The sequence below is a fragment of the Melanerpes formicivorus genome, unplaced genomic scaffold, assembly GCF_026170545.1.
Source record: "Melanerpes formicivorus ecotype bairdi unplaced genomic scaffold, bMelFor1.0.p_v2 SCAF_90, whole genome shotgun sequence".
Classification (NCBI taxonomy): domain Eukaryota; kingdom Metazoa; phylum Chordata; class Aves; order Piciformes; family Picidae; genus Melanerpes; species Melanerpes formicivorus.
This window is the reverse complement of record NW_027142442.1, coordinates 1539364-1563794: the sequence shown is the minus strand read 5'-3', so window position 1 is coordinate 1563794 and position 24431 is coordinate 1539364. Positions and strand designations below refer to the sequence as shown.

The window sequence follows — 24431 nt, the reverse complement described above, 5'->3', positions numbered from 1 at the left end:
AGATGCAGCTCCAGAACTCCCCAGATGCTGGGGGGCGGCGGTGTATTCCTCCGGCACCCGTGTCTCCTGCTCCGTGCACTGCACATGGAGCTACTTCACCATGCCCGAGAGCTTGCAGCTGCGCGGGAGCCGGAGTTTCGCGGCAGGCCAGGCGGCAAGGCGGGCTCCGGGGGCCGAACGCCGGCTGCCCGGCAAGCAGCGGGCGGGTCTCCCCGGCCAAGCAGGGGTTAAGGCTTCTCTGTTGTAGTTTGTTTCCCTTTGCCAAAGTGGGTGTTACTGGAATGTCTCCTCTCCTAAGGAGGGGGGCCGAGCCGTGTCCTCTGGAGAGGGGGGATGTCAGCATCAAAAAGACACAAAAGGGGGAGGTTTCCAAAAATAAAACCCTCCGTCCCCTCCAGGCGCTGCCAGTGCCAGAGGCAGGCGCGAAGGTGCTCGGAGCTGTCTGCAAGAGTGCGGGAGCTCGCTGGCAGCCCGACGAGCGGGGCTGGCCGCCTTCCTCCTTCTCTTCCTCCTCCTGCGGGGGCCGCTCAGCAGTCCCTGCCCTGCTGCCTGCGCCCCCAGCCCTGGTAGGTGGCAGGTCCCGGCGGAGCGCCGGCACAGGATGGGGCGGTGAGCCTCCGGAGGGCAGAGAGCCGGCAATCCCCGCTGCCCCGTGCCGCCGGATGATGACGGCCGGGCGCTGAGCGCTCCGCGCAGCCCGCATCGACCCTCGCCTCCGGCTGACACCATGCGGGGCGCCGCCGCCAGCCTTCTCCCACTCACCTTTGCCGTTTTTCTGGGCTTCGCCCGCTGTCGGCCGGATTCCGCGGCCAGGCTGGAGCTGGGCAGCTGGGGGGCGGCGCGGCCGCGGGGCCGTGGGGCTGCAAACACGGCGCAGAGCCTGCCCCCGGCGCCCGGACACCCCTCGCCGGTACAGCCCCTCCCCGCCGCCCTCCACGTGGACCGCAGCTCAGCGCCCGCCGCGGGGAGCTCGAGCGGCAGCGATGGCCAGAGGCAGCGTCCCGACCGTGGACTGCCTATGCCCCGGGGCCAAGGGAGTGATGCCGGGATCGCGTCCGGCCCAGGGCACAGGAGCAGGCTGGACCACTCTCGCCAGCGGCAGGGCAGCGGGCAGAAAGACCGGGTCGTGCCCCGAGCGAACGAGCCAAGCGGCAGAAGGAGGATGGCAGGGTAAGTGCTGCGGTCAGGGAGACTATATGCTGGGGGGTGAGGTACGCAGCGTGGGCTCCGGTGGTCCCCGCGCTGGTGATCCGCAGGCGAAGTCACAGGGCCGAGTCTCGTCCAGAGACCCGTGCTGCATCCCGGCGCATCACCCCGCAGCTCTCTTCCCGTCCCTGCGAGACGCCGCTGAGGCTGCGCTGGGGCAGTGCCGGGGGCGATGTGCGGAGGTTCTGGGGCTCCCTCCCGGCACTGTCCCGGGCCGCGGTGCGCGCTCTCGTGCCGCGCGCCTGTCCCGCACGTGCTGCGGGCAGTGGCGAGGCTCCGCCCTTGTGCGTGTGTATCCATCCGCCCGTGGTGCGCGGCGGCGGGAGAGGCTGAGAGGGTTCGCTTGGCTCCGCGGGACGGAGCTGGGTTGCTGCCACAGTTGCTGCAGGTACCTTGGCCTCTTGGTTCCTTTCTCCCATAGTGGGCCCCTTGTAAGCGCTCTGAGCGGCCGCTTCCCATGGCTTCAGCTGGCTCAGCTGGGGGAGGCTTCCTATGACTTGCCTGGCAGGGCTGCTTCCAACTCCAGTCTCTGGCTGCAGCGCTGTGGAGGTGGAGGAGAGATCATATGGCAAAGCCAGCTGCTCTGCTGTGAGGGAGCCTGCAAGTGGGATCTCTGGCACAGTACTGACGTACCCTTCAGTTCTGGGACCCTTCTTCTGCAGTTCCCCCTCTCCTCCCTGTTACTGGTGCTCCTTGTGATGAGCTCCTCTGCCAGCTGGAAGGGGCTACAAAGCCATCACACACAGGCAGTTTGACCAACTTGTGTGGCAGCATATGTCCAGTCTCCACGTGATCCTCATCATTGGGATACTGAGGGCAGGCTCTGGGCTTAATGCCCTCTGACATGGGCAGAAATGTCTTTGGCTGATATCAGGTGTGGAGCTTCACTAGCATATAGAAAGCAGCTCAATCTCTCCCATGCTCACCTCCTTGCAAAATGTAAAGACAGATGTTTCCTTTGGCACTCTGTGCATGTTCCTGCCACAAATCCCCAGAAGCGATGAACTTTCTCTTCTTTGATTATGTTTGATACATAACAAGTATTATCATGGACAGCTAGTCAATGGCAAGTGGGTCCTGAGCAGATTTTGACTTACCCAATTCATTAGCCTTGGTCTGTCAGCCACCCAGAACAAGAGTTGTGGGAAGATCCAGTCCTGCGCAGTCGGGTTTGGCTTTTTTGGGCTTGGAAGGATTTTACCTTTTCTACAGTCAGAGTGTTGTAAGCATTGTTTTGGGACCATGTGGCAGTTCAGTTGGATTTGAGTCATTTGAGGCATACCCTGTTTCTTTTCAGTTACTACCTTGCGTAGTCTCCACCAACTTTTCAAGCTGCAGCTGCATCCAGTGACAAGAGCTGGCCTGTGCTGCCATTAGGAGCAGGTGAATGTACTATCTTAGGAGAGTGCTGAACCTCTTTGCAAGTAGCTTGCTTTCATCCTTTAATCAAGAGTGTAAGTGGGGAAGGTTGGTCCAGCACTTACACGCTGTTGACCTGTTATCAGCTAGATTTGGCTCCCTGGGTTATTAGAGAGTGCTGTTGCCACCAAGCTTAGAGAAAGGAAGAGCTGTGACTTGGTGCCATGTGCCCCATGCAGTCCGTGCTGCTCTCTCTGTCTCTGTGCTGCCCTGGAAGATGGGGGTTGGGGATACAGGGCTTGCTCTGATCCCCAAGAGCTTGGACTCTGGAAAGTGCATATAATGACTTGCAGTAGTGTTCCATCTCTCCTGGTGTCCAAATTGGCACTTTTTAGAGTTCTCTATGACCTACTGTGATTGGAGTTTATGAGAAAGCCTAGCTGTAATAATTGTCCGTGAGTAACCACATGGTGTTAGCCCTCATGGAAAGCCTGCTGCTGCCTCCAGCCATTCGGTGAGACTCCATCCTTCCACCTCATCCATCTTCTTACGCCCCTTACTGTACCGGACACGTTTCCATCCAGGAAACTCTGGGCCCCTAAAAAACTTCATTTCATGATGTTTCATTTTTTTGCCAGGTGGGATATTTTCTGTTCTGCTATTTACACTGAACTCCTACTACTTTCTAATGTGACAGCCTTCATTTTCCCTTACTCAGGTAGCTTTGCAGGCTGCACAAAACCCTGGCACTATTTATTTATACAGTTACTTTGGCTTAAAGTCTGAACCGTTGTGTGGGCTGCCTTTCCTGATTCCCCAGTCAGAGTTCTCTGCTGGGTACCTCCAGGGACCTTGCACAGTCCTATGGTTGGAAACTCATTCATTAGCAGCTCTGTCCTTTTCAGAATAAATATTTTCTTGTTTTGTTTCATAGAGGCATTCCCCAAATTGAGTTTCTTTCCTGGGGACTGTTTGAGTGTGTCTGCCACCATGCTTATATATGATCATGTTGCAGGTGGCATTTGCTCACACCTTTACATGACTGCATCCAACTGCAAGTCTTGTGAGACCTGGGGTTTTAGTATTTTCTCCTGGAGGCTCATTGTGAGGTGATTTCTGACACCACAGAAAAGAAGGCAGAAAGTTATTGCCTTCTAACACTGAGTGAGGAAAACAATCCATCCCCAGAAGTGTCTCTGCTTTCCTGTGCTCTGCTTGACTTGCCTGTTTCCCTGTCCCCCTGTGACTGGAAAGATTTTCCTGCTGCATGTTGTGGGGTTGGGAGCTCTCAAGCCCTGAGGCATGCCAGCTATGGCAGTAGTTGTGTGCTGGGTGCATCCCTAATTTGAGCTGGCCAGTCCTGCTGCAGGTTCACTGTAGGCATCTCCATCCACCTCTGTGTGCCTCTGGATGTGACTCCTTGCATTCCTCTGCTTCATGGCTGGGAGGGTAGATCCTGGCAATGATCCAGGAGAGAGTCCAATGGAGAGCTACCAGGATGTTTAAGGGACTGGACCTTGTGCCCTGTGAGGAGAGGCTGAGAGCCCTGGGGTTTTTTAGTCTGGAGATGAGAAGACTGAGAGGGGATTTAATAAATGTTTATAAATATCTGAGGGCTGAGTGTCAAGAGGGAGGGGACAGGCTCTGCTTAGTTACACCCTGGGATGGGACAAGGGGTAATGAATATAAACTACAGTACAGGAGGTTCCACCTCAACATGAGGAGGAACTTCCTCACTGTGGGGGTCACAGAGCACTGGAACAGGCTGCCCAGAGAGTTTGTGGATTCTTCTCTGGAGATTTTCAACACCCATCTGGATGTGTTCCTGTGTGACCTGTGCTGGATTCTATGGTCCTGCTCAGGCAGGGCAGTTGGACTTGATGGTCTTCCAAGGTGCCTTCCAACCCCTAAGATCCTATGATCCCGTGATCCTCAGGTGATGTACACAAAATCAAGGGAAGGTAGGTAGTGGGGGAGTAGTCTGGGGAAGTCTCTACTTCTGGTGCATGCCTGGACAATTTTGAGGGGCACGTGAGGCTCCTCAGGTAACAGGCTGGGAGTCCTGCGCTTACTCCTTCTGCCTCCCACTTTCTTTTTGTGCATTCTGCACCCCAGTTCTTGTTTTAACTGCTGCTGTGATCCCGTTTGTGGCTGTATAGTCCTGCTTTACCCGGGCTTTGTAGGATACAGGCTCCTGCTGCAGCGCACAGCACCGCTCGGGAGCAGAGGCAGTTAACGCTGATGTGGACTTGGCAGAGGATTTTCAGTGGCTCATCAATGCCAGCAGCCTTTTGCTAATGTTCTTCCTTGGGTCTGAGTGCAAGTATTTCATATGCATTTGGATGAAGTTCCCTGTCCCGCAGTAGAAAGGCAGACCTGATGATCTAATGGTCCCTTTGGCTTTCTGTGAAGATGCTATAAATGACCTGAATGGAGTCAGCGTATCTGGCAGCACAGAGTGCTGCATGAAGTGAAAAGATGATGTGTATGTTACTGTTGAAATAAATAGTGAAGGGGGGGAAAAAAAGTTTCTACTGAATGCTTTGGAAACAGTATGTCATCATCACTGAGGCTGAGGCTGTGCACATGCTGAAACTATGTGAAGCCATGATCTTACTACTGTTTGCTAGTTTTCCCTTCCCCCTTGTGCTTGCTACAGTTGCTTGGCTCTGGTCTCAAGACTGCACTGCAGGATCTTGCAGGCTTTTCTCATCCTGGGTACCACTCTGCACAGTGGGCAACCTGATGGTGATGCTGGCCTCTGGCTGCTGCAGCAGCAAAGCAGGTGATGAAGGACTGGCTTGCTGCAGCTCCTTTGCCCAAGTTGCAGGTTGTGTCAGGGCCACCAATGGCACTCAGAGTAGGGAGGCTTCATGGCACTGGCTTAAGTTCTGTGAGCTGGTGTCAGGGACATGTCTATCCCAGAAAAGGTACAGGTTAATGAGTATGCCTCCTGCATGCCAAGCACTCACAATGTGCTGAGGACTACACCTGTGCACAGATGATTCATGCTATCTGTAGAGTGAGAGAACAAGCTTGGTTTGCAGTTCCTTACTGCTCTCTGTGCTGTTTGGAGACCTCAGGGTGTATGTGGCACTTGAGGCAGGGGCCAGGATGTGAATACAGTGCCTCACTCTGCATTTTGCCAGAAAGGCAAACCCAAAGGCCAATGTCTGCACTAGTGAGCTATGCCTTAGGCCTTTCTCTGGCACAGTGGCTATTCAGCTGTCTAAGTTATTCAAACCCCTTTCTCTCCAAAAAGTGGAAACTGGCTGTTGCAAATGGTCTCTTGTTGCTTCAATCTGACCTGGGCTGAGAACTATTTTGGAAGGTGCTAAGAAGCCCACGAGCCCTGCAGCATTCTAGTGTTACAGGCAATCAAGTCCAAGTGCCTGGAAATACCCTCAACAATGTTTCATTTCCTAGGAAAGATGTGTCTTAGCTGACCTGGGCCTCGAGAAGGTAAATAAGTTAATTAACCTCTTCCATGGATAAGGAGGGAGAGACAGGAAAAACAGATAGTTTGCCCAAACTTTGCTTTGGTATCACTGGCAGGTCTGGGAATATGACATCCCTCTATGGCATGCCCTAATGTGAGTGCTCAGTGGGACTTCAGCTTGGGAGATGTATGTGAGGACATGTGTTCTCTTCTGCTCTGATCTGGAGTCATTTTGAGCTTTTCTCCACCACAGAGAGCTTCCAACCCCTCTATGTGCCCATCCATCCTCTGGTCTTTTCCACCCCAGGCTGCCCAGGATGAGGACAAGTGTCCTGCTCCTCTCTCCCTGCTTCCAGTTTCAAGGGGTGGGTAAGCATAAGGCAGTCTGGCTGCTCAGCCTTACATAGATGCTGAGTGCTTCAAAGTTGTGAGCATGGCTTTGGCTCATGTCATTGTTAGGTCTGCCAGGGGCATGGTGCATCATGTCACCAAGGAGTTCCTCTTGCTGGACAGTTCTGCCTGCTGCTTTGGAAGCAATGAGAGGTGATCAGTGTGTGCAGGTAGCTCCCCAGCAGCCACCCCTAGAATGGTGACACCAGACTTGACTCAGCCACTTGTTTTGTTCTTCAGAAGCAGTGTGGGATGGAAAGGCTCAGGGCTGGACCTGCCCCGCAGGTGGCTCATGCCTGAAGCAACCTCTTTGCCCAAAGTGTTGGCAATTGCACGTGCAGCAGGACAAACACAGCTGGGAGCCACCACTCTCTTGAGCAGCGTCCCTCCATGCTGTAAACATGCTGTGCTCCTTGAAGCTTCCAGGATACACTCTGAATTCTTTTTAAGGCAGTGAAAACCACATGGTGTTCAAGCCATGCAAAAGTCAACTAAAGGCTTTAAGTAGAATCAGACGTGCTCAGAATTGAGTCCAGTGCAGCAAAACTCCCACAGCTTTTTTACCACTGCTGATACTCTTGGGGGCCCCATGCTCTGTGAGGTCCCACTTGCTGGGCTTTGATGAGGAAATAGTCGTGGTCCTTCTATACCCTCAGTTACTGCCTATATGTTGCCATTCCCAAATGCTCACTTCCCATTTTGGAGGTCCTTTCTCCCTGTCTTTGCCCCTATTCTCGTCTAAGAGTTTATGGAAGGATGCACATTCCCTCTGCTTCTGCCTCTGAGGGAAACCCTGCTTAGTTGGTCCCCTCTGCACATGCTGGCCTGTCCTCCCTCGAGGACCATCGCTAGTGCTAGCATCTCCCATCACCCAGAGCTGGCAACTCGAGTCTGGAGCTGGCAGTGATGCAGAGTGACTCCGTTAAGGAGATGTTTGTGCTGAATCCAGCGAAGGTTTCAGGCCTTCAGGAGTGATCTTCTCTGCTCAGTCTTGGGCCTCTGTTTCAGCCTCATACTTTTCTTTCTACAGCCTCTGCCTTGCTGTTGGCATTGAGAGCAGCTGGCAGCGTGCTCTCTCCAGGGCATGTGAGAGATGTAGATAAAACTTGAACTTTAATCCTGTGAAGAACTAAGAGTGTTATTTAAGGCCACAATGGAGTTTCTAGAAATGGCAGTTACTGTGCCTACAAGAAACAATGTCTGATTATGTAAGTTGAGGTGAGAAAGGACAAAGGCTTTGCTTTTGCACAGGCTGGCTGAATGAGACTTGCAAGATGTGCTTCAGCTGTGCCAAGGGAAGAATGAGAGCTGTAACAGTTTAAACAAAGATACTTCTGCTGCTGCTGCTGCTGCTTGGAGTGGAGTTCCTGAGCAGACCTTAATTACCTAAAGACCTGCTCCAGCTCAGTGATTTTCTCTCTTTGCTGATCTGGACATATTAAAAAAGTTTAAGGCCTTTCATGGGCTCTTATGCAGTAAGTAAAGTTTGCTCTCCTTGGATGCTTTCTAGAGATGCTTTAAAGAAGTGACCTATAGATCTCTTTGGGTTGACAGACAAAAAGCTGAAAATCAGTGCTTCAGCCCAGCCAGAGCAGATGTGAATGGATGCAAGAATTTGGCTTCTGTTTGCAGAAAGTCACACCTAGGAATGTTAAGTGCTTTCTCCTTATAAAAAGCTACCCAAGTTAATAAAATGTTGATCCTGAAGGGCTGGCTAACACTTTACAAATGATGTGGTTTCTCAGACCACTTCCCCTTCCCATGTGGAGCGACTGAATCTCCACAGGCAGCTTCATTCATGAGCACCAGCACAATCCTTGGCACACCTGCTACCCATTGTCTGTGGCTCTCCTAAAACGTGAGCCCCACAGCTTGAGCTCTGGCACTTTTGGAGCCTCCTCTCGTGCTGCGTAGATGCAGGAGTCATGAGGACGCCGGTTCAGAGCAGGATCATCTTCTGACCCTGCTGTGTTCATGTTAAAGTCAATCCAGAAGACAAATGTGCATGTTTCCATGGTTCCTGTAAATTCTGTCAGCAGCTCTGACTACCTTGTTGAGCTCTGGAAATAAACCATACTCCCCATTTCATTTCCAGAGGCTTTCCAGGGCTTTCAGGCTGCCTGGTTGGAACTTTTTATCTTTTGATGACTGTGCTCACCCATCTACCTAGACATACAAAAATTACCTAATTCCCCAAACCTTCCCTCCATGCTGAGTAAATAGGCTTGGAAAGCAACCTGCAGCTTGTTATTCCTTCTCATTACAGGCATGTAAATATGGGAGATGACCAGAGAAAGCGGGATTAGCTGCCTGCTTGGGCATTGCAGAGCACTTCTTGGAGGCACAGCACCGTCTCCAGTAGCTATATATGTTGGCAGTGTATGTTGCTGGATGTTGGGAGTGTGTGTTGCCAGTGCAGAGGAGGGCAATGAAGCTAGTGAAGGGCCTGGAGAATAAATCTCATGAGGAGCAATTGAGGGAGCTGGGGCTGTTTAGTTTGGAAAAGAAGAAGCTGAGAGGAGACCTCATTGCTCTCTACAACTACCTGAAAGAGAGGCTGGTGCTGGTCTCTTCTCACAGGTAATTAGTGATGGAACAAGAGGGAATGGCCTCAAGCTACAAATGAGTAGGTTTAGACTGGGCATTAGGAAAACAATTTCACAGCAAGAGTGGTCAGGCATTGCAATGTGTTGCCCAGGGAGGTGGTTGAGTCACCAACCCTGGATGTGTTTAAAGGTGGTTTAGATGTGGTGCCTGGGGATATGATTTAGGGGTGAACCTTGCTGAGTAGGGTTATCAGTTGGACTTGGTGATCCTGAGGGTCTTTTCCAGCCTGGATGCTTCTGTGATTCTGTGATAAGGGTGACACAAGGAGGATGTCATTTATGTAAAGGTTGTCAAAAGGTTGCTGTGGCAAAGTGCTGGAATGAATTACCATGGAAATTATTTGAGCATAGCATAGTACTGTGCAAGTCAGGTAGACACAAATTCCACAGCATCAGAGAGACCCCAGCCCCTGGGGTCGCTGTGCCAGAGGCAGATAACAAATGTGGAACTGGGGTACTCACAAAGGGAGAGCAAGGCAGGGAGCAGCTGATGCCGTCCCTCCCAGGGTAGGTCTGAGCACTGAACAGCAACAGGCAGCAGCAGTTAGGTGGAGAATGAAGTTTTTTGTCTTCAGCTGCAGCAGCTCAGGACATTTGCGGAGGCGAGATGCTATGACCAAAGCTGGAATCAGGCCTGATTTACACCCCAATACCATGAAGTGCTGTGAGATCTTTAATGATCACAGACTGCTGGCCTTCAATTGCTCTCAGGAGGAAAATGGTTCCTCTGAGTGCTGTGCCAGGAACACAGCAGAATGCCAGTTCAAAAAGGAGATACTCCCTGAGGGATGGCTCACACTGCAGCATTCACACAGTCCTTGGGGGTTTCTTTTCCAAGCGCTTAAACAACTCAGCCCTTGTCCCATTGGTTTTGATCTCAGCTGCTGGTCCATCTGGAAGGAAATATCAGATGCTGCAGGAAATAATTTTACGGGTGACTCAGAGGTACTGGCTGCAGAGAGACCTCGGCTTCCCCTGCTCCTAACCATGCTGCTTTGTCTCTCTGCTTAGGCCAAATGCCTGCGGCCGGCAGTGTTGCCCAGGGTGGACCACGGCTCCCGGCACGAACCACTGCATCAAACGTGAGTATGACAGTCTCAGCCTATGCAGGTCTTGTGGTGCACCCCTAAAAAGTGCTCAAGTGACCCTGCATGTGTCCCCTGCACTGTGCCAGGGAAGGAGGCAGACTGTGGGGTGCCTAGAGGCAGCACTGCAGCCTCCTCATGGGGTCAGCTCTCTCTGCCTGCTGGCAAAGTCTGAGCACAATGAATAAATACAGCTTTACTTTACTACTCTTTTTAGTGTCCACCCCAAGCAGGGTCTTCTTGGGGCAGGGCATTGCAACAGCACATTTATGCTAGCTCTCATCATCCTGCTTGGAGCAAAAGGCAGGTCTGTGAAAGTTCCAGCAGGTGTGAACCAGCAGACTGGGGCTGTGCTCACATGGGTGAGCACTGCTGATGCTGAAGGGGAAATCATGGCTGCCAATTATCCGAGTGCTATTAAGGAAAGCAATTAATGGAGTTGGCACTGTGGCTGGGACAGGTGGGGCTTGGAGTGTGGTGCAACATGTGGCATGTATAAAACAGTGGGGGACTGCAGGGCACTCCTGCAGCATGGAAACTGGCCAGGGCTCTCCTGCCTGCCTACTGGAGGGTTAACAAAGGCTCTGCTCCTTCAGAGCGCCCTGCCACAGCCTTGTGGGCTGAGATAATTTTGGGCATCAGCACTGGAAGGGAAGGGATTTGGGCAGGCACTAGTGCAATGAAGCCAGAGGCAGCTGCAATGTCATCTCCATCTCCAACAGGTCTGCAACCACAGCCACGGTTCTTGTTCCTAAGCAGTGGATTTACACCTCCCAGCCACCCATGGGCCTTCCCCAGGGCACTGCCTGCCCCACGCACCTGCCTGTTCCCAGGGAGGCGGGGGGCTGCCTGCAGGCAGTGCTCAGCCATTCTGGACAGGAACGTCCTGCCCAAAATAACCAGGAGCATCTGCCTTCACTCAAGTGGCAGCAACTGCCCAGATGTTTAGCAGGGAAAGAGGCTCAGCTTTGTTTGCCTCGGGATCTCGCCGCGCCTTGGCCGCGCTGGGGTAATTGCATTAGCAATCAGTGTTTGGGAGCAAGGGGCCAAGGGCTGACTCACCTCCCTTCTCCCTCTCCCCCCTGCAGACAGAAGCCAAACGGTAGAGAGCGTCCTGTGCTGCCAGACAGCGTCTGTAAACAGAGTGTGGGGCCAGCCATGGCAGCATCTTTCTCTCATTAGGGATTTTCATAGGAGCGGTAGATCTGGGCTTGCAGCCACACAGGCTGTCTAGTGACTGCTCAGGTGCTGGGCCCTGCTTCCCAAGCAGGATTCATTAAAATGACCCTGTAAACATGGTGAGGCCCGACAGTGTCTCCCCTGAAGCTGGATGGTAAATCTCAGGCAGGATTTAGATGGAGACCTGTGATGTGTAAACATCATTTTGATCCCAGCTGCCTCCCTCACTGGGTTTTTCTGCTGCAGTTGAAGCTGCTGGGGACGTTCAGCCAAGCTGAACGTTTTTAGAGCTGCCAAGGCAAGTTGGACAGCCCATCCCAGTAATGCTGTTTAATGTCTGATCCCCTAGTCTTTGATGTGGGGCATATCAGGGAAGTTAGCAGGGTTGAAGTGCAGCCAGAGGGAGTCTCTTAGTGTGATGAACCAGGGAAGAAGTTGGCATTCCAATCTTGGGCAGAACTTTGTTTTTAATGAATTTGTGCCTGGTTACAGGAGAGAGGATGGGTCAGATTGTTGCCATAATCCATTTCCTATCACCTGAGTATGATAGGATGCTCTGAGCATGGTGATTTCTTCCTTCTCCACCCATGCTTTTCCAGGGACTTTCCTCTTACAGCATCCCTGCATTTAACTGAACTCAAGCCATGGGCAAGTGTCTCTAGCCTTTTGCTGTGTTCCAGCTTTGAGGACCAAAGTATAATGAATTTTCAGAGTCAGTGACTAGGAAGATGAAAAAGAGAAATCCCTCACCTCAGGACACAGATGTTTCCTTGGAAAGTGGAAATGAACTAAGGGAGTTCAGGAGCATGATCTTGCTCACTTGCAGTTGGCTTGGTTTCTAGCCAGCAGGTCATCACAGCAGACTGTATAGGGCATCCTGTGGGGCTCCCAGTGTTTTCACACAGCTGGGGACATTAGGAGTCATGAGCTACACCTTATCTTGGGCCCAAGGAGTTCATCTAACCTCCTGAGTGTTTAACTTCATCCTGGGGTGAGACTCAGGCTTTTTTGTCCTGGACTTGATGGAGAAGAAATCTATCTACACAAGCTGTCCAGAAGCCCCCTTGCACAGCCCATATTCTGGGGGCTGCAGGGGCTATAGTGTGCACTTGTAACTTAGCTGGTGCCTGTTAGCTCATCATTCTTTGCCCTCTGCTTAAGAACAAGTGAATCCTTTTGCTCAGCCTCCTGATACTAGTTCAACAACCTTCATTTTCATCAGGATTACTCACTATCTCACTATGGTTCTTTGCTGCTTCCTAAGATAGCAACCTGGGCTGGCAATGCAGGGTGAGCCATTTTTCTGACATGGAGATTTCAGAGTTGAAAAGAAACATTTTTAATCAGCATGTTGGGAAGGACTAAATAAATTCATGCACTTTCTAATTTTGTATAAGTGTTTTATTCCCGTTAAGATGGTGGATGAAGGCAGAGGGTGCCAGCCTCAGTTGCTGGCTCTGCAGTGGTTTCACAGCATGTCTTCAGTCACATTAGCACCTGGGGCTTTCCCACCTCTGCAGGAGATGACATTCACATGCTTTCTCCTTTTTTGTCTTTCTTCTGTAGAGTGGCTCTAGGGGGGTTGAGCCCAGCCTGTTTTTTATTGAAGTTCTGGTTTGCCTCTCTGTTCCTCCATTGCTGTCGATCTGCCTGCCTGTCAGCCTGCACAGATCTCTCCCTTGTGTTCAATTGTCCCTGCCTTCTGAGTGTGCTAACACAGGAGTTCTGAGCCCAGACTGTCTTTCACTGAAGTTCTGTTTTGCCTCTCTGTTCCTCCATTGCTGTCGATCTGCCTGCCTGTCAGCCTGCACAGATCTCTCCCTTGTGTTCAATTGTCCCTGCCTTCTGAGTGTGCTAGCAGCTTTAATTTAGAACTGAGGTTACATAACTGCTCTGCATCAACAAGCAAACTTATCCATGAGGAAGTGAACTAAATCACCCCAGGGGCACAAGTCCTTTAGCATTTCCCCAGTTTTCCTGTAGACACCTAGCTGGATGGACAGGTTCCCCCACATTAAAATGGGGCTGAGCAGGAGCTGCTTACAGTGAAGATCTGCACTCTCCTAGACCTAGAATATGTGTAGAACATCAGGGACACAGTAATTGAATGCCACATTGCAATGTCATTGCTCAGTCCTGGTCTAAGTGTGCCTGTGAAGTGATGGGAAGCTGGACTTTGTGGCCTTCACCTCTCACAGTCTTGCCTGCCTGGCCTAGGTAGGTGGTCAGACATGCTGCAGTCATCCCTGCAGGATGACCTTGCAGAGAGGACTTAATTCATGCACTGAAGACCAGACAGCACCAAACGTGATCTGTGAGGGCTAGATGCTCTCAAACAAACCAGCATCACTACTAATGATGCCTCAGCAGTGTTGTAAATCTCACCCTTTTATTAAGAGTTTTCAGATGACTCTTTTGGCTTTCCTTAAAGCCCCAGCTCCTGAAGCAGGTGATTACATGAGACTATAGTGAGAGGAAATGACTGGCAGTGATCTTAACAGAGATTGTTTATAGCCACTACATCTGAGGAGAGACATCTCAGAGTAACCCCTGGACTCAGAAACCAGAAAACAAAGAGGAAAAGTCTATATCTATATCTATATCTATATCTATATCTATATCTATATCTATATCTATATCTATATCTATATCTATATCTATATCTATATCTATATCTATATCTATATCTATCTCTATCTCTATCTCTATCTCTATATCTATATCTATATCTATCTATATCTATATCATCTATATCTATATAATCTATATCTATATCTATTTATCTATATCTATATATCTGTATCATCTGTATCTATATCTATGTCTGTTTTTTCTTTTTAATTTAAATTGTATTTCTTTTACCATCTTATTTCTTCTTCCAGTTTTATGGGCTTTGGGGCCTGCCTGGTGATTTCACACTCTTGGCCTTGGCAGTACTTCCACTGAACCATCTGCTCTCCCTGCTTTGCATAGCTGGACTGAGTGAAAAAAAATTTAACCTCTTTTAAGTTCTTCCTGAGCCTGCAAAGGCAACTGAGAAGGGATTCATCGTAGAGATGAAATAGTTCAGCTAGGGCAGCTCCCCACCCATCCTGCATGAAGGCACCAGAAGACTAATCCTGTTCCCTTCCTCCTCTTCTCTATATGAGCTGGTTTAGGTGTTTTCTTAGAGTGCCTTGCCAGTTTTCACTGCTGTACTGCTGAAGGGCCACAGTCTAACGTGACTATGAACATTGTTAGTGGGAAAGGCTGTGAGAACTGCTGTGATCCCAGGTCCTGGTGTCACGGCTCTGCAGTATTTCAGCACATGAAGTGGTTGTTTACAATGGCAGGCTTCCTGGTCTTGTGCTATTTGTTAAACCAGGCATTTATTGGGAGATAACAGTAGGGACTGGCAGCCTGTTTAAATCACAGCTGAGTTTTGTATTATAAATTAGAACTTTTGGAGTTCCCAGAGGTGGTTAGTTCCTGCCTGACTAGGACCTTGTCTCTGTTCCAGAGTCTGCAGTGGTGGCTGATTTATATTACAGGGGAATTGCTTGAAAACCTTTGGCTTTAACCTGCACAGCCCTGCCTGACTTGAGTTCTTCCTTTCATTGATATCTCCCTCTCTTTCTGAGTGTTAACATGGCAATAAAGGTCAGATGAAGCATTTCAGCTAACATGTCTAAGATCTAGTTAGAAAAGGCTGATGGCAGTCCAGTTTTGGGGTGAGGGGAGGATGAGGGGGGCTATACTGCTGAGAGAGGACCTCAGAGTCAGCACCAGGACTTCCCTCATTTGGTGACAGTGGGATGATGTGTGGATGGCACACAGCTCTCTCGATGCTTCTCTCAGAAGTAGTGATTTTTATAGATGTGCTTGGATCTCACTGGGATGGATGCAAATCCAGAGAGGGAGGGATACCCTTGCGAAAGCCCGGCAGCTGTGTGTGAAGGTGGTGAGATGTCAGATGCTCCTGTAGCCTCCCTGTCACAGTTCTGGGGAGGAAGCCCTCAGCAGAAGTAGTGGCTGCATGCTTCAACCCATCCACAGGGTTTTCACATGGCTGGAGGTGAATGTTCACCCTGTGTTGCCAAGGGAGGTTTTAGTACCCTTCAACCAGCCAGCCCTTTCCTTCTTTGAAGGGCAACATTGTTTCCCGGGGCCTTTCCAATCGCTCTTGCTCAGGACAATGAAGCTGGTCCTACCCGAGTGAGCGGTGGTGTCCTGGCTTTTGCTGCCTGGGCTGTGAACTCAAATTTGGCATCTGTTGACTTGGGAAGTGTTAGAGTCTGGCATATAATTAATAGCACTTTTCTACCGAGGTGCAAGCTGAGGCTGATGTGCTGTAATTAGGAAAACACATAGGGCTGGAGGGTGATTTGGGCATGAAGTTAATGAACTGTAAGTCCCCATAACTGTGGAGGAATTTGCGAGCAGTGACTCCAAATTCAGCTGCGGAGGGAGAGCTGAAAAGCTCTGAATGGGACAGGCAGGGGAGGACTGTGCAAATGAGACCCCAAAATAGACTAGAAGTAATGTGCAATCTCTTACTTTGGGACTGAAGTCCTATTCCTCCCAGAGTATTCTGGGCAGTGCTGGAGGCCATGTGCACCCTGCAGACCATGCTGCTCATGTCAGAGCTTTCTGAGATGAGCATTGTTGAGAAGAGCTCTTCAGAGACTCATGAAGAGACGTGGGAACAGAAACAAGTCTCTGATGGAGATGACATTGCGTTAGGTACCCAGGGCACCGTTAGGACCCAGACTTTGAAGGTCACCTGCAATGAAGAGCTTAGTTCAGCCTGGTCGTGCTGCCCCAGCCAGGTGCCACAACACTGAGGCTGAGCCCTGTGCCTGCTAACTGCCCTTCTGTGTCTCCCCAGCTGTCTGCAACCCGCCGTGCCAGAACAAGGGCTCCTGCAGCCGCCCCCAGGTCTGTACCTGTCGCTCCGGCTTCCAGGGCTCTCGGTGTGAAGAAGTCGTTCCCGAGCAGGAGTACCAACCCCCGGTCGCCCCAGCTGCCTTCCGGCCCGCCCAGAGCTCCCTGCGCAGGCGGAACGGCATGGCAGGGCGAGACCTCTCCCTGCAGAGCGCTCAGGCACCTGTCCCGCGGCACGTCCCGGCTGAGTAAGTCAAACCTGGCTCCTGACAGGATGCTCCCAGAAGTACTCACAGGATCACAGGATGTTAGGGGTTGGAAGGGAATGCATCCAGATGTGTCTTGAAAGTCTCCAGAGAAGGAGAGGCACAGGCAGCTTAGATGGGCCATGGCCCCCAGTTCATGAGACCATGCACTTTGCCTCCAGTTGGAACCTCCTCCTTGCACTGTAGGAGCTGACTTAAGGGGTCAGATCCTGCATTCTCTCCAAGGGATTCAGTTTGCCCCCAGCACTGTGTCATGGTTCCCAGACACATGCGGGAATGGGGGCAAGGCTACTGATGGTCCTGTGGGGAAGGAGGACTGTCAAGCTTAGCAGTTTGCTCCTGTCCAGTTGAATAGTCTTCGTGGTAGCAGCAGAAAGGGGGGAGGACTGGGTGTTCAATGTCTTTCCCAAGAGAATGTGTTTAGAGCAATATGTCCAGGTGGAAGAGGACGTAGATCTGAGGTGTGCTATTAAATGCTGGTATGAGCAAAGTGATGAAATCAGAGATTTCTCCTTGCAGATTCTGGCTGTTATTGAGCCATTCGTTCCATGTTTCTGTGTCGTCTTCCTGTCCTGGGGGTCATTTTGGTACCCAGGCAGGGGCCTGCAGGTACAGAAGGAAAGATGCAGCTTTTCTTCACTGAGCTGCTTTGACTTTCTCTGTCAGGATCTGCCTGAGCTGCCTGAGGAGAGGGCAATTCAGCCCTTGTTTTTCTGTATTCCTGCAGGTTGTTTTTAACATGCCTGTTGCTCCTAAAGTAGCTCTTCCCTTTCTGTCTCTTCTAAAGCAGAGGCAATGTATGAGCTGAAGACATTTCTGGACACTTAGTCTCAGCCATCTACAGTTTTGGAGGGGCTCAAATGGCTTATGAGAAATTGACTGACAATGAGTCGTTCACTGAAGCCAGCCTATCTTGGTGCCCAGATGAAAGGCTATCTGATGGGAACCAAACCGAGGCAATGCAGAGGTGATGCCGGCAGGGAGAGGTGGCCAAGCCCCTGTCATCGTTGCCTCAAGAGAGGCTTGGTGCCCGAGCAAGCACGCAGCCCTCGCACGTGCCTGCCATCCTGGTCATTGCTGACGAGCTTCCCCGTGGGCATGACCTCCTCCTACCCCTCCGGGCCACCACTCGGTTTGGAGGGACCGAAGGGGAGGCGGAGCAGTGCCCTTGGAGATACAGCACCTGTTGAAGGCTTTCCCTGTAAGGAACATGACCTCAGGCTCTGCACAGAGGACAGGGGGCTTGCGGGCACTGGCAGAGCATTCCCGTCCAGACAGTCAGACACAGCGTCTAGCAGTCGCTGAGCTGGGATCGCTGAATGCTCAGCTGCCTGCTGTACCTTAAATCCTCTGGCTCTGTCCCAAGGAAATAGGACTCCATTAAGGACCATGCCATGCCCTTCCTCCTTCTCTCCACATGCAGACCATAGGACATCCCCTTATTCCATGCTTCAGTGAGGGTATTTAGCACTCAGCCTTTGCAGTGGCTGGAGGTAGGACTGCAGGATATGTCCACCACTGTCTTCTGGAGCTGCACTCAAGGACTTGCAGAGGCTGCTCTGTGTGTCTCAAGAGAGAGCTCTCACTGACCCTTTGGATGCTGTACAGGCTGCTGTGTTTTTTTGCCCAGGCACTGTGGAGCAGACCTGCTTTGCAGGCAGATGTGGGGCTTCCTGCACCCTGCACTGAGCTGCATTGGAACACCTCCCTTCAGCCCCTGGGTGTTTCACTGAGCTGCACTGGAATACTTCCCTTCAGCCCCTGGGTGTTTCACTGAGCTGCATTGGAACACCTCCCTTCAGCCCCTGGGTGTTTCACTGAGCTGCATTGAAACACCTCCCTTCAGCCCCTGGATGTTTCACTGAGCTGCACTGGAATACCTCCCTTCAGCCCCTGGGTATTTCACTGTACAACTGGGGCACTTAGGTTTTGTCCATAGACCATGTAACACACTGTGTGCAACTGGCATGACCTAAAAGCCTTGCTGGCGTTAGCTGGGTGGTTTCCCAAATATTTTTGAGCGTCTCCCTTACCTTGCCAACTTCTAGGCTAGTTGTGGAACCTGTAAGAGAGACTATCTGCAGCCAATGGCATGCTTTTGCTGCCACTGTGCTTGGCCATGCCCTCCCACAGCTTCCTATGCACTGATGTTAGACCTCATCTGGCCCTGTTCAAAAAACCAGTAAAAAGTTATCACAGCACAATAAAGAATTACTTTCTGCCCCTTCAGTTGGCTGAAATGGCTTACTGAAAGATCACAGAATCATAGAAGTGTTAGGGTTGGAAGGGACCTCAAGGATCATCTAGTTTCAACCCCCCTGCCATGGGCAGGGGCATCTCACACTAGATCAGGTTGCCCAGAGCCACATCCAGCCTGACCTTAGAACCTCCTGGAATGGGGCTTCTAACACCTCCTGGGTAACCTGTTCCAGTGCCTCACCACCTTTATGGTGAAGAACTTCTTCCTAATGTCTAATTTAAATCTCCCTTCCTCTAGCTTGGATCCCTTCCCCCTAGTCCTATCACTACCTGACGCCCTGAAAAGTCCCTCCCCAGCTTTCTTCTAGGCCCCCTTCAGATATTGGAAGGCCACAATAAAGTCTCCTTGGAGTCTTCCCTTCTCCAAACTGAACAACCACAACTCTCTGAGCCTGTCCTTATAGGAGAGGTGCTGCAGTCCTCTGATCATCCTCATGGCCCTTCCCTGGACACGTTCCAGCAATCCTCACATGAGTGAATTTGCTTTCTCTTTTTGTTTATTTGAGTGCGTACTGAGTTTATTTGTGTTTGTATGGAGGTAGCAGTCAGAAGGTCTGAAGTCATGCACTGGAACAGTGCTGTATTAAGTGCTGTATAAACATGCAACAAAACCCATGAATCCTCCCCAGAGACCTGATCTCTAGGCAGAGATGGGATTGCTTTTGTTTTCAGTGTGTTCTGAATTGAGTCTCTGCAGGGAGTTAGGAGAGCAGCCTCCTGGGTTATACAGGACCTGTATATTCCTGACTTGCCTGAGTGGAGAGTCTGCTTTAAAATGGTTTATCTTCACCAAATTGAACTTGATGCTGTATGATGATTGCCCCTTCACTGTGGAGAGTAGCCTGGTCTGGAGGTAGAAAATTTTGAGGGGTCTGGAGGAGCCTTTAAAGTCCTGGTGAAGAGCATGACCTGCCCCATGTCATGCCCCTGTTCCTGGTACACATGCTCAGGCTCTCCAGAGCTCACTCTCGGAAGCGATGATGCCATCTGTGGCTTCCCTCCAGCAGAGCCCAGGAAGCACAGCTGTGACAACAGGCAATAAGTTATTGTCAGTCTTCTGGCCTCAACCTTGGTAGGAAGTGGCAGCTCCTGGGAAGGTGAGGACGTGAGCATCAGCCTGAGGGTTGTGCTGAGCACAAGTGTCAGTGTTACAGGTAGCCATCAGTGCCTCTGTTTGGAGACCTACCAGGGAGGAATCACTGCATCCGTGGCTTGCCCATCTGGTGCACATTATCTTTTCTTCCTGGGACTAAAGAAGAGCTCAGCACTTGCTCAGGGAAAGACATAGCTAGGAGAAGGGCAGCTCTGGGTTTATTATGCTGACACCAGAGCTGGTGATGGTCAGGCTGAGCAATGACTACTACTTCCCAAGTCCCTTCAGCAGGTCATGACTCAGGGGAGGTTTAGAGTCAGGCATCTGATGGAGCCTGTGGGGACTTGTTAACTGCTGAGGAAGCCAGGAGGCCCCTGTGCTGTGCTCCTTGGAAGAGAGTGCTCTGGAGAGCAAAATCCTGGGGGTGTTAGAGGCCCTCCCAGTGAGGACTAGCAGCAAATCCTCCCTCTTCTTGATCTCAGCCTGAATCTCTGCCCAGAGAAGCAAAGCCCTGACGGATGATTGTGCGGGTGGAGCTGCACCTCAGCCCAGAAGCCCAGCTAAATGGAAACAGCTTTGTTTTCCTAAGGCTGGAGTATCAGATTAATTCCTGTTTATTTAGCAGGGAGTGGAAAGGGCTTGCACCCCTGCCCCTCACTGTCAGGATGGATAGCAAGCTTCCTCTGACTGGACAGCATGCAAGGAGGGTTCTCCTGCTGCCACCTGAGAAGGTCTCTCCTGCAGGAGTGCCAGGCATAAATCTGTAACCAGTATCTACACAAGGAACCATGCAGCCCAAGTGGGATTTGTGTGCAGGATGAGGGCTGACTAGGAAGCAAGGCATCCCTCCTCTTTACAGAAAAAGAGGAAATGACTGGGACCTGCAAAGCATTTTCCCAGCAACCCAGGCAAAGGAAAAGGACTCAAGTGTGGTATAAGGTGCTGAGACACTGTACAGACAGCTTAATGCAGCTAAGCTCTTGAGGGCAGGGAGCTTCCTCTGAGAGGGCTCTGTTTAGGCAAGGCAGTTGCTGGGAGTTGCCTGTTTTCAGGATGGAAAAGGAAGAAGGTTGAGTTGTAACATGCCTGCAACACTTGACTCCTGATCTCAGAGCCTCCTTTGAGCACCCTGAAGGAGACATCTCCTCCCTGCCTGATGAGAGGAAAGGCTATATGCAGTCCTTGAGGAGTTGTGGCAAGTGCCCATGGCCTGGGGACACCAGGAGGCTCACGCTATCAGAGCAGCTCTGCCACAATCTGTTTTGTCTCGTGGAAGCAAAGGATAAGAACAGCAGGGAGCAAGCAGAAGGCAGGATCTTGCGTTTGCAGGAGAGGCTGCTGAATGGAGACAGTGTATTTCTCCTCTTTTAAAAATTGGCTGAAACCTTCTCCACTGCTCTGGTGGCAGCCAAATGTCTATCATGGTCCCTTGCAGAGGAGAGTGGAGCCTGTGGGTGGATGTAAAGCTCTCCAACCTGTGGTGCCCACTCAAAACATGCCATTGAGAGCTGTGGCTCAGCAAAACCAGCTTGGTTAGCTTGCTGTCATTGAGAACTAGCAGATAAAACAAAAGCTCACTGCAGGACCACTTGTTTTTTAAAGACCCTGCTGCAAAGACAGATTTGTCTTAATTGCTAAAGCAGGACCTGAAGCCTCCTGTCTTGCCAGCTTTGAGCTTTCCACATTTATGAGAAAGCCACATACCTACTGAGTGCACATCATGCTCTTCTGTTCACTTTATATTTATGAGGGTTATCAGCACCCAAACAGCAGGGAAAAGAAGAGCTGACCCTGGCTGAAAAGCACCCCCTGTGTAAGTACATCTCCACGGCATGGGCTGTGGCAGGTTTCCTGCTTTGCTTGGGACGGGAGATCAGTAGTGTGTGACATTGAATTCCTGGGGTGAATCACTGGTGCCAGCCTTGTCTTCTGCCACTGTGGCATTTTTATGCTTATTACTTGAATGGCATATTTTCCCAATGGAAATTAAAAAAAAACACACCAAAAAACCCAACAAACCCTAATTGCAGCTTTTCAAGGTGCTTCCCTTTGGCAATATACTTTTCACAAGGTGGCTAAGCATTTATGAATGTAAAATTGATCCAGAGCCAACTTGCAGCAGATACCAGAGACCTCATTAAAATTTTGAAACAAAAAAGCTGGTGCCAGTCCATGTGGGAGTATGTGAAAAGAGAGTCCACTGCAGGCAGTGAGATCTCCATCATCTCGAGATCTCAGCCCTTCTCTCCTGCTGTGCCATAGTTGAAAGCCCATGGCAAGCTGGCTGGGATGCCTAAAGAAAAAAACCTCAAGCTACCCAAGAGAAGTGTACATGTCATTCTTCTTGTTTAAAAAACCATCTATTTTTAGATTCCATGACACACCTACTCTAGCCTGGCATCAGATACAGCTGCTCTAACTTTCTAGTCTTTTAAAGCTGTCAGCACCATTCTGGTTTAAGTGTTTATATATTTACTTTCTAGGGGGTTGCACAGGCTTCAGAGCAGCAGGAGGACAGCGAGCTTTCCAGGCTCCTTTTCAACTCCAAATATGGTCTTTACAGTAGGCCTGGTTCTTCTGCACCTTCTTAGGAGCTTCATTCAGTCTCTAGGCTTTGGGAGAGAATGTCCAAATGCACTCTTTCTTCTAACTGAATGGAAAGCTCTGCTGCTGTCGTCTTGGTCTGAGACTACACTCAATAGAGCAAGGGGCAGGATAAGTGCATTGTACATGTGGTAGGTGAGGTAGTACAGCAAATCCAGTGTGTAGCTTATTTTATATACTATACATATATCACTTTTTAGGACTTTATGAGAATAGAATCTATGTAGCACTTGTATAAGAAAGAATCACAGAATCACAGAACATTAGAGGTTGGAAGGGATCTCCAGAGATCATTGAGTCCTACCTCCCTGCCAAAGCAGGATCACTTAGGGTAGTGAGCACAGGAATGCATCCAGGTGGGCTTTGAAAGTCTCCAGAGAAGGAGACTCCACAACCTCTCTGGGCAGCCTGTTCCAGTGCTCTGTGATCCTCACAGTGAGAAATATAGAATAAAATAGAATACAGAATTAACCAGGTTGGAAAAGACCTTTGAGATCATCAAGTCCAACCTATCACCCAACACCATCTAATCAACTAAACCATGGCACCAAGTGCCTCATCCAGTCTCCTTTTAAACACCTCCAGTGATGGTGACTCCACCACCTCCCTGGGCAGCCCATTCCAATGGCCAATCACTCTTTCTGAGGCACTACCTGTTGGTCAGCAGAGTCTGGTACAGCTAGAGTGGCCACTAAGTTTCTCCTCATGTTGAGGTGGAACCTCCCGTCCTGTAGTTTGTATCCATTACCCCTTGTCCTGTCCCAGGGTGCAACTGAGCAGAGCCTGTCCCCTCCCTCTTGACACTCAGCCCTCAGATATTTATAAACATTTATTAAATCCCCTCTCAGTCTTCTCTTCTCCAGACTAAAAATCCCCAGGGCTCTCAGCCTCTTCTCACAGGGCACATGCTCCAGTCCCTCAATCATGCTGGTAGCTCTCCATTGGACTCTTTTGAGTAGATCCCTGCCCTTCTTGAACTGCTCATTATCCTCTCCTTTCTTCAGCAGCATCCTGAGAAATGCTGCTGTGAGTACACAGCTCCACCCCATTTTTGTCTCACTTGCATGGAAACTCTCTTCAGGGGCATGCAGAAACAAAACACATAGGCAGGAGTTAAGAAGAGATTCAGGCTGGAAAAATACTATCTTTTACAGCTGAAGGGGAAAAAAAGTCCTCCATGGGAGGAAGAAATCTGGAAAGGCTGAGATTTTGCAGATTTAGGAGTGAACATCAAATTAGGCAGCAGAGAGTGTTGTGGTGTGGCTATATACTGGAGACCAGTGGTGCTCAGGACTGAAGGCCAAAGGCCTGAGTTGGAGGGGTGTTTTTCCTCTATGCCCTGGGGTCCTGCACTGAGGCAAGGTACTCTTTGTTGCCAGAAAAAATCTTGACAAATTGGAAGGCATTCTGAGCACTACAAAAGGAGGGAGGGAGGGAGCTGAGGGGAATGGTTAACAGACCCACATATGCAAAACCGAGCCAAACACTGGCCTTGGAAGATGGGGAGCATACTTGGAGGCTGAGGCTATCTGGAGGGGGCAGACACGGTGTATTAAGTTGCCTGCAGCCTTGGCAGGGTCACCATGCTAATTTTTCAGCTGTGACACTTTCTACAACAGCAAAGTGCCAAACTTTTTCAGGGATGTAATGACAGGTTGATAATGACACTGGAGCTCTGCCTTCTCCATCACCTTGGAGCTGTGCTGCTGAGGAGCTGGATCCCAGGCACTGCTTAGGCAGATGCAGCCTTTCTGCCTGCCCTGGCTCCCTTTACTGGGGATGCCATGAAACCTGCTGATCCCTGTTGGTACTTGGTGTGGATGCTGAAGGCCATGTGGAAGAGGTACGAGAGCAGATTTGTGGTCATGGTACCCCTGGGAGCACTTTGCCACAAGGCATCATGCGTATGTAGGCAGGAGCACTCCTGATCTTCAGCCAGGCTTTAGTCTTCTGGCTAGTGAACAATTAGAGGGATTATAGCCAGTGCAGAACAGTACAGAAGAAAATTCACTGGGATGCTCATTCTCTGATCCCCAGCAGGGCTGAGACTTTGATAGTGGTCAGCAAATTGCCACATCCCAA

General features: G+C 50.6%; 1 protein-coding gene across 1 annotated transcript in view; it reads left to right on the top strand.

Annotated features, from left to right (window-relative positions):
- The first annotated feature begins 386 nt into the window (after positions 1-386).
- Positions 387-24431, top strand: part of LTBP2 (latent transforming growth factor beta binding protein 2) — a 77387-nt gene continuing 53342 nt past the window's right edge. The window contains exons 1-3 of the mRNA XM_068165556.1: positions 387-1170; positions 10012-10082; positions 16132-16375. Of these exons, the coding sequence (XP_068021657.1) occupies positions 728-1170; positions 10012-10082; positions 16132-16375 (758 nt within the window). The 5' untranslated portion in view covers positions 387-727. The remainder of the gene's footprint in view (positions 1171-10011; positions 10083-16131; positions 16376-24431) is intronic.